Below are 17,165 nucleotides of genomic sequence, written 5' to 3' on the forward strand. Positions count from 1 at the left end.
GCAGAGAGCTTATCTGACCATATAAGGAAGTCCACCCCTCTGTGACATCACAAAAGAACAGTTTTACCACACCTTCTGAAAACAAACGTTTTTAGCCATCCCAAACTTCTTTCAGGGCTCACTTCCAAACGCGCAAACCTCATTATCTGAAACTTTGGCATGGTTTAACACGAGAATACAACATTCTAAGTACATTGATAGGTCAGAAAAGTGGAAAAATCACAATACTGCTTTCTGGTATCATCTCTTATGTTAACGGGTCGGTTTTGACCCATGTATTAAATCAGCTATAAAATACACTAAAAACAATAAGTTATCATCAAATTTGCTTCTCATGTCTTGGTTACCTTCTTAGGCTTCCTCATCCATGAAAATGTTGCTTTTAATACTTTTGGTGTGGGCATGTAGGCCTTTTTTTGTCACTATACCCCTCAATTTTAATTTCCAAAAATGGTCAAATGAACCTCAAAAGAATCATATTAATAAATTGAATTCTTTTGTTACCTGGCTATTACTGAGGGATATAGAACATATCTCTTAAATCAATTAGTTTTATTTATTTTCTCATTTTAGTATTAATCACTAGAGAAACATCTATGGTGTTCGGGTCATTTTTGACCCATATATATTAATGTCAAGAAAAGGGAGAAAAAGAGGAGCTAGTTGCTAATTGTACACTTTTTCAATTTCAGTTTTGGCTCAAAATATTGCTTTATAGTCATATTATTATAACCGGGTCGAAACCGACCCTAACAATACAGTGGTCATAATTTCAATCACACCATTTTAAATGTAGTAAAAATGATTTTTTTGGTTTTATTTTGTTGAAATAGAGTTTCCTGACAAAGTCAAAAAGCCTTGATGCAATAAACAAATGTTATGTGATTCTTTTTATGCATTAAAATGTAAAATGGGTCGGTGCCGACCCTAACACAAGAGGAGGGTTAAGGATAAGGATGATACTGTAATGTCCCATGTCTCTTTTATTGCAAACAAAACAGTCTACTGTCGGATGCAACCGCGCCAAAACAACATCAGCAAACTGGACAGTCCTCTCTGTAATGCAGCTGTCAGTCAAGACTCGTGTCATGTTCCCAAAACTCAATAAAATTCCACATAACTGCCTGGTTGCTACAGTATCCTATAAAAGCGTTAATAATAGCTAAGCAGTGTAGCGTTATTTTTTAAATTACCTTCATTTGATTCTTGCATTTTATGTTTTTAAAAATGCATTGCATGTGTTGTGTGTACATTGTGAGTGACTTCAGTGTTAATTCAGGATTTGCACAAAAATTGAATTACTCCGCCTGTAGCAGTTGCAATCCCTTCAGTTTTTAAATGAAACGATACTTCATTGCTAACACGCAGTCTCTCATGACTCTTGGCCCAAGTACGTAGTGTACTGAGTGTACTTATTGAAGTGTACTGACAGTGTAGCATCCATCGGAAGCTGCCATTGTCATTATGATAAAACCTCACGGTTTGTCTAAAAATGCAGTTTCGATGAGGATGACCATGCTTCACCATTCATCTTCCCTCCCAGTGGAGCAGACCTCCTTTCCCAACAGTCCATTTTCTTTCTCCTGACTTTTTTGGGTCGTCGCTCCAGCATAGAAGTACTTTTATTGCCACCAGAGTCTGTTCCCCCACAGTCTGTTCCCTCCCCTTTTCTCCATAAGTCTCATGTTTGACGTCGGCCTGGAACGACTTTGTTCGTCATTGGTCTGACTGAGCAAAACGGGCACCAAGCCAAAAACAAAGGTATCAAAATCAGTATGCAGCTTTTATTTTCCTTCTACCTCTTCCTCACTGCTCTGTCATCTCCTCCATCCCGTCTGAAGCTTCACCTCCCTTGCTCCTCCCTGCAAGTCTTCCTCTGGCGTTCCATTCTCTGAGGATGATGATGATGATGAATAAATAAAAAGTGCCAGCTGACTGTTGTTCGTCCTGACGCACGCTTGCACGTCACACTTGTGCTTATTTTGGCTGAACTGTGCAATGTTTAATTCAAAAAAAGACAAGCTAAAGTATCACTTAAAACAACTTTGTTTACTATCTGAACGATGATTTTTGGCGTCTTATACATCCTGTAGCCAGCAAGCATAAATAGAATCCACTTTCCCTGGTATCTTTTCTCCATAGCTGCAATGTCCTGGTGGAATTCTTCCCTGTGCTCATCACTGTCTTCTCCACAGTTTGATGGAAATAAATCTAGATGGGAATGCAAAAAGTTTATCTTCAGTGACATATTGCAGCCAAGGGCTTTGGAGGACTTTGGGAGGTTTGCCACCAGCTGCTTATAATTATCTGCCTTGTAGTTTTCAAGAAACACTGATGCCAAAGTCCACTTTGTCCACTTCCGAGAGAGAGATGTATTGAAATAAAGACAAAAATTTTATGTCAAAACTAGACAATAAATGTATTGGAATGTGAAGACAGGCTTTTAGGTAGGCACACAGTACCTTTTTTGTTGCCTTATTTTGCATACATTTCTATTTTGACCTAATGCTGTATCTTGGGAACTATAGATACTCTGCTTTTCTGACTTACTTTTTCTTTATTAGGTGATATGTATATATATATACATATACATATATATGTTGCAAACTATGCCTGTACTGTATCATTGCAGGGAATGAAGTGTCCAAACAAAGTACCCTATGTCTTGCTGACTCACTGTCTGTATGTACTAAATAACCTGCCACGGGGCCAAAGAAAGTTAAGAGTGGGAGCAATTTGATAAAGAAGAACACTATTCAATCTCCCAAGGATGTCCAAGTCAACAATACATTCCAACCATTCGTCCATCCATCCATTTTCTATGCCGCTTATCTTCACAAGGGTTGTTCTTCTGGGAAAATTTACCTCAGATTGTGTACATTCTTGTTTGTCTGTCTCCTTTTTTTTAAACAAATGAATGACTAAAACTGAGGTTCCAGTGTACTTTCATCAGTACTGGAATGAGCTGGAAACCTCATATTACAAATATACAACATAAGGTGGCCAGAAATATTTCAATATTGAACAAAGCAAAATTTGTTCTCAATCAGAAATCACTCCACACTCTTTATTGCTCTCTGGTTCTACCATATCTTACTTATTGTGTGGAAATATGGGCTAATAACTATAAAAGCAATCTTCACTCGCTAAATGTACTGCAAAAAAGGTCAGTAAGGATAATTCATAATGCCTCCTACAGAGAACATACTAATACTCCTTATTTCTAAAATCACAAATACTTCTATGTAGGACTACGTTAGGACTACAGTTACTGATTGTAAAAGTACCAGATGGAGGGGTAGGATTTAATAAGCTTTGCTTCTTCCTACTCCTTTTGGACATGTGGAACTGTGAACTGATTATGGGATGCACTCAATTGTAATCTGATGCATGTTCAAATGAAATAAAACCATTACCATTACCATTACCATTACCATTACCATTACCATTACCATTACCATTACCATTACCATTACCATTACCATTACCATTACCACTTCAAAAAGTATATTATGGACACTGAGTCATTACTTCCCGAGAGCTGATGTGGTCAATGTTAGCGCTGGAAATTGTCACTGTCAAAACAAAACGCACCAAGCCTCTGTCAGTTTCAGATTCACTGTCTTAGATTTACTTTACTGTGTACAAAAAGATACCATTTAGACGGCCGTCCCAAAAAGGGAGAGATTGCTACTGCTCCTGGTTCCTTTGGAAAATGTCCTCTCTGGCCCTCTCTCCACTCAGAATCCTCCTCATACTGCACCATATCCCTAAGGTCAAGGAAAGTGGCGTCTTTGATATCTACAGGGGTCTTCTTTGACCTTTTACTACCGGCTTGCTTCTCGTTATCGAACATCCTGACTTGGTTTCATTTGGTCAGATTTCTCTTGGGAGTCCATCATCGATTTGGAAAGTGTATTGTGTCCATTACCTTGGCTCAGGATAATACAAATATGTTTACAATATTACCAAAATAGGTTATTGTATATACCTACAGTATATACAGTAACCTATTTTTGCTATTAGCATGCTAATACCCCCCCCCCACACACACACACACCACACACATAACCAATGACACAGTACAGTGGAGGTGTCACAAGATGTTATGTCACAATTAATTAATTAATTCACAATTAATTTATCACACAATAAATGAAAATGACCAGGATGATTTTTGCCGGCTATCAGCATGGGTGTCTGTTTTCCTGGTCTTGTGTGTTCATGCTGTATATTAGTTTCGGTACCATGGTTTCTTCCATAGAACAACGGCTTGAACAGAGTATTTTCCATTATACAGTCTCTTTGGCTGGGTGGGTGGAGGTGGGGCAGGTAGCATACACACAGAGTGTAGCCCCATGGGGAGTAATGCAAGGTAACAAAATTCATTCATTCATTCATTCATTTTCTACCGCTTTTCCTCACGAGGGTTGCGTGGGGTGCTGGAGCCTATCCCAGCTGTCTTCGGGCAGCCAATCAAAGGGCACATATAGACAAACAACCATTCACACTCACATTCATACCTATGGACAATTTGGAGTCGCCAATTAACCTAGCATGTTTTTGGAATGTGGGAGGAAACCGGAGTATCCGGAAAAAACCCACACATGCATGTGGAGAACATGCAAACTCCTCACAGAGATGGCCGAGGGTGGAACTGAACCCTTGGTGTCCTAGCTGTGAGGTCTGTGCGCTAACCACTCGACCGCCCTGGTAACATTCATTCATTCATTTTCTACCGCTTTTTCCTCACGAGGGTCGCGGGGGTGCTGGAGCCTGTCTGAACCCTATCTCAGCTGTCTTCGGGCGAGAGGCGGGGTACACCCTGGACTGGTGGCCAGCCAATCACAGGGCACATATAGACAAACAACCATTCACACTCACATTCATACCTATGGACAATTTGGAGTGGCCAATTAACCTAGCATGTTTTTGGAATGTGGGAGGAAACCGGAGTACCCGGAGAAAACCCACGCATGCACGGGGAGAACATGCAAACTCCACACAGAGATGGCCGAGGGTGGAATTGAACCCTGGTCTCCTAGCTGTGAGGTCTGCGCGCTAACCACTCGACTGCCGTGCCGCCCTGGTAACATAATTATATATATTAATTATATATAATAAGTATACTATGTTTTCTCCAGGTACTCCGGTTTCCTCCCACATTCCAAAAACATGCTAGGTTAATTAGCGACTCCAAATTGTCCATAAATATGAATGTGAGTGTGAATGGTTGTTTGTCTATATGTGCCCTGTGATTGGCTGGCCACCAGTCTTCTTGCCCGAAGACAGCTGGGATAGGCTCCAGCACCCTGCGACCTTTGTGAGGAAAAGCGGTAGAAAATTAATGAATGTTACACTGTGTACTTGGGTCTTAAGTGCACCAAATTCCCAGGAATGATGAAGACAATATTTACCCACTGCTGAATTGCAACCACTTGGACATAACATTTGGATAAGCTGATATAATATCTGTCAACTCCCATGATGACTACCGAGAGTGTTAAGTGTCCATCATTGCGCACTCACCATTTTGAGTGTAACATCTGGGTACTGACAGTGCACTTATGCACTCCAAATCTCTAAGTACACAAATGACGCAGCCGTGGAATATCTTCATTAGCTTCCAAACAGCTTCTGAGGTGCGAGGTGTGTGACGATAGATTTTAAACGTTCACCAGAAGGAAGAAAGGTCTCACAAGTCCTGCCTTCCCGCTGTCATCTTTACTCTTCTTTGGATGCGGTCGTGCGCCACTTGGCAGCAGGTGGCAGCGTGGCTTTGTTGCTGGTGAAGACGGCGGGATTAAAAATAGATGTTTCCTCAAGCGTCACGAAGGAAACTCTGATCTTTGGGGATCTTTTTTTTTTTTTACTGATTTAGTGATTCAGCACGCGTGTGCATGTCTACTTCCCCTGGGACTACAACTGTTTGTTTTTAGACTGTTAGCTGTAGTTAGCTTCTACATACAGTACTACATACATACAATCAATCTATTATTATTTACTATGATATATTTATGGGCGGGCTGCACGGTGGTCGAGTGGTTAGCGCGCAGACCTCACAGCTAGGAGACCAGGGTTCAATTCCACCCTCGGCGATCTCTGTGTGGAATGTTCTCCCTGTGCATGCGTGGGTTTTCTGCGGGTACTCCGGTTTTATGAGGACCACTTACATCGAGGGTTACCCCCCCAGTTTACCTCCAGGACAGGAAGCGGCTGTTTTGGATAAAGGTGCTCATCCTACCAAACTATTGATCGATGTGAGTTCTATTAACAAAAGCATATGGGTGAATATTAAACCCAAAACGTTCCTGAGACCACGTCTGTGCCCTGTGATTGGCTGGCGACCAGTCCAGGGTGTACCCCGCCTCTCACCCAAAGTCAGCTGGGATAGGCTCCAGCATACCCAGCATTTCCCAAAAATTCTCACTTTTTGCGATATTCGACTTTTTCTAAACATAAATTCCCTTTGATTGTGAGAATTCTTACTACTTCTGCATTTCCCAACCAATTCAAATGATTCACAACATTTCAATATTCAATATTTCCCAACCCAAAAAGTTTCGGACTTTTGTCAAACAATTCAAAACATTCATGAGAAAAATTATCCAAATTTACCAAAATCCAACTTTTTTCCCAAACATAAATTCCCTTTCATGCCCTGTGATTGGCTGGCCACCAGTCCAGGGTTTACCCCGCCTCCCGCCCGAAGACAGCTGGGATAGGCTCCAGCACCCTCCATGAGGATAAGCAATAGAAAATGAATGAATGAATGAATATTTATTGGCCGTGGCCATAAATAAAACCCAAATAGTTGACAGCGCTAACCGTTGGAGATTCAATTTATTAGTGTTTTAAGGTAATCAGGGCCGATTGCTAGTTACCCAGCATGCATTGCAGGTTTTACGTCATTATAAAATGTATTGTTTTTTTCTGTATGTATTTATTTCAATACCCGCATAGTCCATGTGGTGAAAGAGTCTACTTTGAAATGGTTTCACATTTATAGTTGTATAGTTGTCACATTTATAGATGTCTTCCCGTGTGGTTCTGGACTGAGAGTGCGTGGCCCAGTGACATGAGCACAGACGCCATAAAGCAGTAACCTGAATCTGTCAGGCATCTCGTCCGACGTGTAGGATGCAAATAGACCGCTTCTAGGTCACACAAGTGTGTGTTTTTGTATGGAACAGAAATCATCACGTTTATTTACGGTACATTGGAATTCTAGCATTTATTTACAACATGTCATTCGGACAAAGCTGTAATTGCATGGCATGAAGAAGGCAACTGTCATGTTCTAAAAACAAGGTCACGGACACACACATGTCCTGCTAGAGTAGTTCATTATAAGCCAGGCCACCATATATACACACACACATAGGACACCTTGCACGTGGGTGGCACTCCCATAATGGCCGCCGCGCATCGATTTCTGCCGTCTACGTTCCAACAAGATGAATGAGCGAGCTCAGGGGAGCGTTCTTGTGCTTGACCTTGTAAAGTGATTTCTCATCACCGCCTCATCCTTGATGGCGCCACCACTAACCCAAACCATCTCTTTTTCTTTTGTTTTGGCTTGATCAAGTGGATTCCACACACAAGGCACAGTAAATACACTCACTAGACACAACATCAGGGCCAATACAGGCACAATAATACATAATATTTTTATACCGCTAGCCCTTTGATAGTGTCACTCAAGCGTGAGCATTATTATCTTTATAGAGAATGTATTGCTAATATACGTATTGGATAGCATCTCTGTGTGGAGTTTGCATGTTCTCCCCGTGCATGCGTGGATTTTCTCCAGGTACTCCGGTTTCCTCCCACATACCAAAAACATGCTAGGTTAATATCAATGTGAGTGTGAATGGTTGTTTGTCTATATGTGCCCTGTGATTGGCTGGCGACCAGTCTAGGGTGTACCCCGCCTCTCACCCAAAGTCAGCTGGGATAGGCTCCAGCATACCCCCGCGACCCTTGGTAATGGTAATATGGTCCTACCCCTCCATCTGGTACTTTTACAATCAGTAACTGTTACATTTGTTCACTTCCTGCTTTCCATAATACAGTTTAAGGTTTTTTTTGTTTGTTTTGTTTTTTTAATAATGTACCTATGAGCATCCAATGCCATAATGGGTACCATAGTAAGTGTCAATATAGTGATATATATAGCACATCATGACTGGTTCAAGACTCTTCATCCTTGTATTTAGCAAACATCAACTGCTTGTATTGTTTCTTGAATTGGCTCATCGTTGTGCATTGTTTGATTTCCTTACTCAATCCATTCCATAGTTTGATTCCACATACTGAAATGCTATGGCTAGCATAACGTAGTCCTAGCATATAAGTGTTTCAAATGTACTTCTTCCCTGAGATCATATTTCTCCTCTCTTGTAGAGAAGTATTGGATGACATTTTTAGCTAATTGGTTATTTTTAGCCTTATGCATTATTTTAGCTGTTTGAAGATGAACTATATCAGCAAGTATTTGTGATTTTATCCTTGTGAGGATAGGCGGCATAGGAAATAGATGGATATATTGAGCTGAATGTTTAGTCGTTGCAATGGTTTGAGTTGGTTACAATTTTGGTAGTAGTACAAATTCTTCAGATGAAAGGGAACTGCTTATCCTCACAAGGGTCGCGGAGGGTGCTGGAGCCTATCCCAGCTGTCTTTGGGCGAGAGGCGGGGTACACCCTGGACTGCTTGCCAGCCAATCACAGGGCATGAAAGGGAATTTATGTTTGGAAAAAAGTTGGATTTTGGGAAATTTTGATAATTTTTCTTGTGAATGTTTTGAATTGTTTGACAAAAGTCGGAAACTTTTTGATTTGGAAATATTGAATGTTGAAATGTCGTGAATGAGCGTTTTTGCGCTGGAATCATTTGAATTAATTGGGAATTGCGGAAGTAGTAAGAATTCTCACAAAGGGAATTTATGTTTTGTTGCAATTGTAATCAAATATCGCAAAAAGTGAGAATTTTTGGGAATGTGGGAGATTGTCAGCATCTATGTTTTGATGCTGGAATAATTTGTATCGTTTGGCAAAAGTGGAAAAATTACTTTAATTTCAGTCAGAGTTGTTGGGCCAGAAAATGTGGAATTCCCACAACAGGAGGCATTTTTAGAATGTAAAAAATACATAGTCTGAATGTTTTTAATGTCAAATGACATTAATATCAACCTGAATATTTAAAATATGGAATTCCAGAAAAACTGTGAATTTCAGGAATGTCGAAAATATATAGTCTGAATGTTTTCAATGAGATAAATATTTTGGCATTGGAGTGCTTTGAATCAGTTGAGAAATTTGGAAGTAATACAAATGATCAAGATTAAAGGGAATTTTCGTTCAGAAAAATGGATGGCTGGATGGATGAATGGATGGAAAAGTGGGAATATTTCTAATGGTGTAAATGTATACCCTTTCTTAAAGTCGGTTAATTGGTTCCACACCCAACTGCAGGAAGTGAATTTCCATGAAGTGGGATTCAATGTTAATAAATTGAATATTTTTGTAGTTCGAGCAAAGAAAACATGATTAGGATTTTCGAAATACATAAAAAAAAATCATATTAGCGCTGTATAGATATGAACACTTTTATTACTTTACATTATTGCCAATGTGCAGGCTACAGGATCACCGCAGGGACAAAAGAAGCGTAGTTGTATTAAAAAAATGACCACTTCCACACGAGATAGGAGGAGAACTTCTTTTCACTCAATACTGTCGGACATGCCATGTAACACATTGCAATGGGACACAAAAGCATAGTTGTATTCAAAAAATGACCACTTCCACACGGGATAGGAGGAGAACTTCTTTTCACTCTATAATGTCGGACATGCCATGTAACACGTTGCAATGTCATGTCTCATCAATGTGTGGTGTCATTACTGATGCCCGTTGGCCAGAATACTGCAGTACATGTAACTTGTATTTCAGCGTGTTTTTTGGTGAGTAAGAGAATTTCTGTGATGAGAAAAATGTGCGTGAAAATGCGTGAAACGAATGACATTGACACTGTATTGATCACAAATTCAATTCAGTCCGGTAGCAAATATCACCACTAACGAATGAGACCAGCGAATGTGACTTTCCCTTTTCATCTGCATATTTTGTGTCCTCTGGAAACCTGGCGTGATTTACAGCGACATAAAATACCTTTTAAAACTTTTCAAGGTCATCCCAATTAAACAAGACTCTTTCTGTACTTTGCTGCGCTTTTAGTGGATAACGAGGGTAGGAAGCTGAAGGGCGCCATCCAGAGGAGCACGGAGACCGGTCTGGCCGTAGAGATGCCCAGCAGGACGGTCCGCCAGGCCAGTCACGAGTCCATCGAGGACAGCATGAACAGCTACGGCTCGGAGGGCAAGTGAGTATAGCGTAGTCTTTATTTGTGGGAAAACCTGCCATTTTTGTGCTTATAATTTCTAATAATTAGTCTCCTTATTGCTATTGCTATTGCTAGTGCTTTCCTGATTCCAGAAACGCGGAAATTAATGAACAAACAATACAAAAAATAACACAATGCAACTACACGACCCACGAAATAGAAGCTTTCACACTAATATACATGCAAAACAATAGTATTGTATCATCATTTATAATTTGCAAGGTATGCCGGGAAGCCTATAGTCACACTTCACTAACAGGAAGCTACCCAGCATGTCTTGTGGGTTATAAGTGATGATACATAATATACATGCAAAACAATAGTATTGTATCGTCATTTATAACTTGCAAGGTATGCCGGAAAGCCTATAGTCACACTTCTCTAACAGGAAGCTCCCCAGCATGCCTTGTGGGTTATAAGTGACGATACGATACATGATATACATGCAAAACAATAGTATTGTATAGTCATTTATAACTTGCAAGGTATGCCGGGAAGCCTATAGTCACACAGGGAGCTACCCAGCATGCCTTGTGGGTTATAAGTGACGATACAATAGTCTTGTTTTGCATCTAAATTAGTGTGTATATTAGCGGTGGGAAGCCCATATGCACGACACACGAAATAGACGCTTTCACACTAATATACATGCAAAACAATACTATTGTATCGTCATTTATAACCCGCAAGGTATGCTGGGAAGCCTATATTCACACCTCTCTAACAGGAAGCTACCTAGCATGCTTTGCAGGTAGTAATAAATTAGTATAAATGAATATAAATACAGTAGTATTGTTTTGCATGTATGCACTAATGTACATTCAAAACAACACTATTATGTACTCATTTTAGATATCCTGCAAGGTATGCCGGGAAGCCTATAGTCACACTTCTCTAACAGGAAGCTACCCAGCATGCTATGTGGGTTATAAGTGACGATACAATAGTCTTGTTTTGCATCTAAATTAGTGTGTATATTAGCGGTGGGAAGCCCATATGCAGACATATGCCCATATGCACGACACACGAAAACAATACTATTGTATCGTCATTTATAACCCGCAAGGTATGCTGGGAAGCCTATATTCACACCTCTCTAGCAGGAAGCTACCCAGCATGCTTTGCAGGTAATAAATTAGTATAAATGAATATAAATACAGTAGTGTTGTTTTGCATGTATGCACTAATGTACATTCAAAACAACACTATACTATTACTCATTTTAGATATCCTGCAAGGTATACTGGGAAGTCCATATGCTTACTCCTGAAATGGAAGTTAACCAGCATGCCTTGTGGGTAATAGATTTTATAAAATAAGATCTGTTGCATGTATATTCGTGTTTATGCGTGTATTGTGTGTGGTGACTGATGCCATCAATCTGAAGAAGGAGTCCCATCGGGCCTTTTTGGCTCTCGGGACTTCGGAGGCAGCGAGAGGTACCGGCAGGCCAAGCGGTCTGCTGCTTTGGCAGTCGCTGAGGCAAAAACTTTGGAGAAGCTGTGACGAACGACTTCCGGATGGCTTCCAAGAGATTCTGGACCACCATCTGCTGTCTCAGGAGGGGGAAGCAGTGCACAGTCAATACTGTGTAGGGTGGTGATGGTGTGCTGCCGACTGCAACCCCGAATGTTGTGGATCGGTTCAATGAATATGTCAAAGACCTACTTGGTCCCTTTGACATGTCTTCCAATAAGGGAGCAGCGCCTGGGGACTCCACGTGGGCCCTTCTATCTCGGTTGCTGGGGGTTTCTGAGGTTGTTAAAAACTGTCCATTAAAAATGCTAAAGCCAATCCAACAAGAAGGCTGTGTTGGTTTAGAGTACACACATTACACGGGACAGTTACACGACCTACCCCTCACTTAATGTACCCCTTTGGACCAAACCAAAGATTCCAATTCCACGTACATGACGTCTCCCGAGGGATGGGGGGTATGCAAAAACAAAAAGAGGCAAGAAGCTTATGACATCAGCAAAACCAGTGTAGTACTATGACACACACACACGGAACACTGCCAACCTGGCGCCCGGCGTGAAGTCCTGCAGTTACATAAGAAGACAAAGCAAAGCGGCTGATGGGGGCTGGGAGGCTTTAAAATCTCACCGAGGGAGGGGGGGGGGGGGGGGGGGGGGCAAAATCAGCACAGAATGATTGCATCACAGACACAGTTGTTTGTATGCATATTCATCTCTTTCCTCCATGGACAGTTTAGATATTTTATTATACTTAGAGACTTGCTTCGGGGAAACAAGAGAGGAAGAAGCCTGCAATGCAAGTTTTTGAAAGTAAAATGTATGCATGTTGAGACAGCAAGTGAAGAATAATTCTAATTTCAAGCAGGAGAGACTGGCAGCTTTTCATTGACCTTCCTCTTTGGCTAAAAGTTGGCTATAATCATCGCAGAGCAAGAGGGTGAAAGGTACTGCACTTCACAATAAAAGACATTCTTTGACATGTCTTCTTGTCAGTGCATCGTGCACTTATATCCATATCGACCATCTGGATGTGGTACCAGGAAACTAAACAGCTAGTTGCCGGGCTCTACCTCCTGAGCCAAACGTGTGCATCCTCAAAGCGAACATGAGCCATTTCAGTCTTGGCATCTGCCTTCTTCCCTAAAGATGTTTTTTTTTTCCCAGCCAAGATAAAGACACGCAGACGCAAACGGTCACGGTGACGCACATTTGTGACCGACTCCACGTAGGAGGAGAGCGCTCGCGTGTTTGTTTGTCGACACCACAAAATGTTCGTCTTTTAACAGGAACAAGAAGGTGTTGTTGTGCTCACATAACTGCCATCTTGGCCTCCATCCACGGCCACTCAGGATTTCACTGATTCTTTGCAACTTTTACATTTTTGTGATTATTGTTATTATTTTTCCAGCTCATAAGACATTGTCAATTAGCTTGACTGGCACACATGAAGTCCCTAAGTGACATTCAAGGTCATTTTAAAGCCTTTTAACCATTCTAATGCTTCGAATATTCTTATATATTGGCTGTCCTACCGATACCCAAAGTAGCTATGTAGCATCTGCACTTCATTACGAATACTGTTGCTCGCAAAACCCATAAGTTGGACTAACTTATGGAAACTCAAGTTTCACTGACAGATGTGTTGATGAAGACTTGAGTTTTGGTGACTCACAGGCTTCCATCCGTGATTCTGGTTTAACATCTTACACTCGACAAGAGCTTCTGGATATTGGATTTTGCGTTTGTCAACGTTTTTTTCGCTGATCTTGGACTCGTCCCTGAGATCTCCAGGGTATCAGAGTCTACACCAGGGGTTTCAAACTCAATTTACCTGGGGGCCACTGGAGCCAGGGTCTGGGCAAGGCTGGGCCACATCAGGTTCCCCCCCCCCCAAAAAAACAAATTTATTAAAAACAGAAAAATATACAAACTTTTTCAGTGCTTTGGTTACGATTTTCTACAATAAAAGCTCTGATAAAACATTCCACTGTTCTCAAATATCTTAATTTTTTTTCTGCACAAAATAAGATGAAAAATAAATAAACAAATCAAGAATAAAGAAAATCAATCAATCAGTAATAAATAAATATAATAATAATAATAAAACGGCAAATAATAAAAGCTTAAGAAACCACATATAGTTGGTGGGTAGACAAATTATTTTTTTCAGACTAAAATGAACAAAGCATTATTAGAGCCCTGTAGACATGACAAAACACGACTATAGTCACATTTATACTCTTTTTATTTACAACATATTGCGCAACTGCAGGGTCTTGAGACACATGCTAACTCGCAAACTAGAGAGCTAGCGACCTAAACGGTAGCCTTCAAGTTATTTCCTTTAAACTTAAATAGCCAAAAACTTACCACTTCCACACGGATAGGGAGGATAACTATTAACAGTTATTTAACCTTTAACATGAACATTAATCAAACGTAATAATTTTTTCTGGGTACATGATACCATACAGCATCCATATCAAACATTAAACTTTCATATCAAGGCGGGGGCCTCAAACTAGTGTCCTGCGTGCCACATTTGGCCCACGGACCCCGTGTTTGAGACCCCTGGTCTACACACACGCAAGTGCTCGCAAGTGGCCTTGGGATCTTAAACAAAGGCGCTGAGGAGTACAAGCTAAGCCGCACAGACTCTCCTGACCAAGTATTCTACTTGCTAATGTGCGGTCTGAATAAAATGGATGGGTTATGACTACACATCATCAGTAAGAGATTTTTGGACGGCAACATTATTTTCACAGAGATAAGTACGTTTGTGGTCCTAAGCACATAAAGCACAAATGTATATGACATCACACATCTTTGACATGAATGTATAGAATTTTAGAAATGTGTCCCACCAGGTCTGTGGTATAGCCACCCTCATTTTACTTTGTGCACACGCCATGGGTTAATAAAATAAAATAAAATAAAATGAAACATTTCAATAAATCCAACATGTAAAAACTATAAGATGAAATTGATGCTATTTTCCCCATAGTTGGATAAGGCAATGTATTTAAATGTCCATCCCTGGAGCGGCCTTCAAGTGTCATAAGAAAAAAATATCCTATATTTTTTTTTCGGGCGGCACGGCGGTCGTGTGGTTAGCGCGGAGACCTCACAGCTAGGAGACCAGGGTTCAATTCCGTGTTTGCATGTTCTCCCCCATTCCAAAAACATGCTAGGATAATTGGCGACTCCAAATTGTCCATAGGTATGAATGTGAGTGTGAATGGTTGTTTGTCTATATGTGCCCTGTGATTGGCTGGCCAGCAGTCCATGGTGTACCCTGCACGCCCAAAGACAGCTGGGATAGGCTCCAGCACCCCCGCGACCCTCGTGAGGAAAAAGCGGTAGAAAATGAATGATGAATGAATATTTGTTTTTCACATATTCCAGCTCCCTGTGAGTGTGGAGCCCTACTTGCAGGAAATAATCATGAAAAGTGGATAAAATGTGACCTTAGATATGCGTGATGCCCAGTCGGCTTACATCCAGCATCGTTCTCCTGTGAAACTGCTGTGTAATCCTCACAGCAGCATTCTAATCTAAAGCCCAGCATTTTATCACCCTGTAATACCCACGAGGCTAATGTTGCATTATTACACACACACGCAAGCAGAAGCACACACACACAAACACACACACGCTGGCCTCATTACAACTGGCTGGCATGAATGTCATTGACGTGCACTCCATGCCTCATGCAGGCGGCATGACGTAACAAAGCAAATGAATGAATATTAAAATGACCTGAGAAAAGATGCTAATCTTTGCATAAACCACTAATCTCCACTAAGTGGTTTTGTGTGCAGAGGCTGTAAATTATGCACTAATGACTGCCAAGCTACTCTGCACTTAATTAAATGCCAGTCGGAGTGCTTGTGCCCGTTGGAATAGTCTCGTAAATATTCTGAAACATTTCCCTTCCTTCATCACAAAAGCTGGATGAAATGGGCGCATTTGGAGGGCTAATCAGCAACACAATGCACACACTGTGATGGAGATAGAAGTACAACAATGTGTGACCGTCTGCTTTTGTGCTCTCACTACAGCCTCAACTACAGCGGCGTGTGTCTGGCATCCGACGCCCAGTTCAGCGACTTCCTGGACGGGATGGGACCGGCCCAGTTTGTCGGCCGGCAGACACTGGCCACAACATCCATGGGTAAGATGGCACCTTAACCTTTGGCCTAGTAACTAGTTTGTCCACACTGGAGGTGTGAGACTGGACAAAAGACTTGACGGGTTAATGCTTGAATTTCACTGAATCACATGCGCTTGATGAAGACTCGAGTTTCACCGAGTCACGGGTGTTCGAGGGAGACTCAAGTTTGACTGATTCACTGGTTAATGAAGATTTTGAGTTCACTGACTCACAGATACTGGACAAAAACTCAAGTTTTACTGACTCGTGGTTGCTCAACAAAGACTCAAGTTTCACTGACTGTCAGGTGCTCATCAAAGTTTCACTGACTAACTGGTTTCTGAAGAGTCGAGTTTCACTGATTCTGAGGTGCTTTACGAAGACTTGAGTTTCACGGATCCACAGATTGATAAAGACTCAAGTTTAACTGATTTGTGCTTGCTCGACCAAGACTCGAGTTCACCGGCTCATAGGAGACTTATGTTTAACTGACTCATGGGTGTTTGAGGGAGACTCAAGTTTGACTGATTCACTGGTTGATTAAGATTTTGATTTCACTGACTCACAGATACTGGACAAAAACTCAAGTTTTACTGACTCATGGTTGCTTGACAAAGACCCGAGTTTCACTGACTCTCGGGTGCTCATCAACGGCTCAAGGTACATTGAAACATGCGTGATCGACGTGGCCTGGAATTTCACTGACTCACGGATTGATGAAGACTCAAGTTTAACTGATTTGTTCTTGAGTTTCACCGATTCAAGCGTTGATGAAAAAGTGAGTTTCACTCACTTACATGTACTCAACAAAGACACAAATTCCACTTACTTGTGGGTGATTGAGGAAGAGTCAAGTTTCACTGACACACGGGTGCTTCAAATACTAAAGTTTCACTGTTTCACAGACTTGTGGACAAAGAGTTTCACTGACTAACTGGTTTCTGAAGACTTGAGTTTCACTGATTCTGAGGTGCTTTACGAAGACTTGAGTTTCACTGATCCACAGATTGATGAAGACTCAAGTTTAACTGATTTTTGCTTGCTCGACAAAGACCCGAGTTTCACTGACTGTCGGGTGCTCATCAAAGGCTCAAGGTACATTGAAACACGCGTGATCGATGTGGCCT

At 41.2% G+C, this 17,165-nt stretch overlaps 1 protein-coding gene across 2 annotated transcripts in view; it reads left to right on the forward strand.

The window, feature by feature from the left end:
• rims4 (regulating synaptic membrane exocytosis 4) overlaps positions 1 to 17,165 on the forward strand; it is a 40,493-nt gene that overhangs the window by 15,099 nt on the left and 8,229 nt on the right. For both annotated transcript variants that reach the window (XM_058055313.1, XM_058055312.1), the window contains exons 2-3: positions 10,242 to 10,386; positions 15,947 to 16,059. In XM_058055313.1, the coding sequence (XP_057911296.1) occupies positions 10,310 to 10,386; positions 15,947 to 16,059 (190 nt within the window). In that variant the 5' untranslated portion in view covers positions 10,242 to 10,309. The remainder of the gene's footprint in view (positions 1 to 10,241; positions 10,387 to 15,946; positions 16,060 to 17,165) is intronic.

Source organism: Doryrhamphus excisus, chromosome 18, assembly GCF_030265055.1.
Source record: "Doryrhamphus excisus isolate RoL2022-K1 chromosome 18, RoL_Dexc_1.0, whole genome shotgun sequence".
Classification (NCBI taxonomy): Eukaryota; Metazoa; Chordata; class Actinopteri; order Syngnathiformes; family Syngnathidae; genus Doryrhamphus; species Doryrhamphus excisus.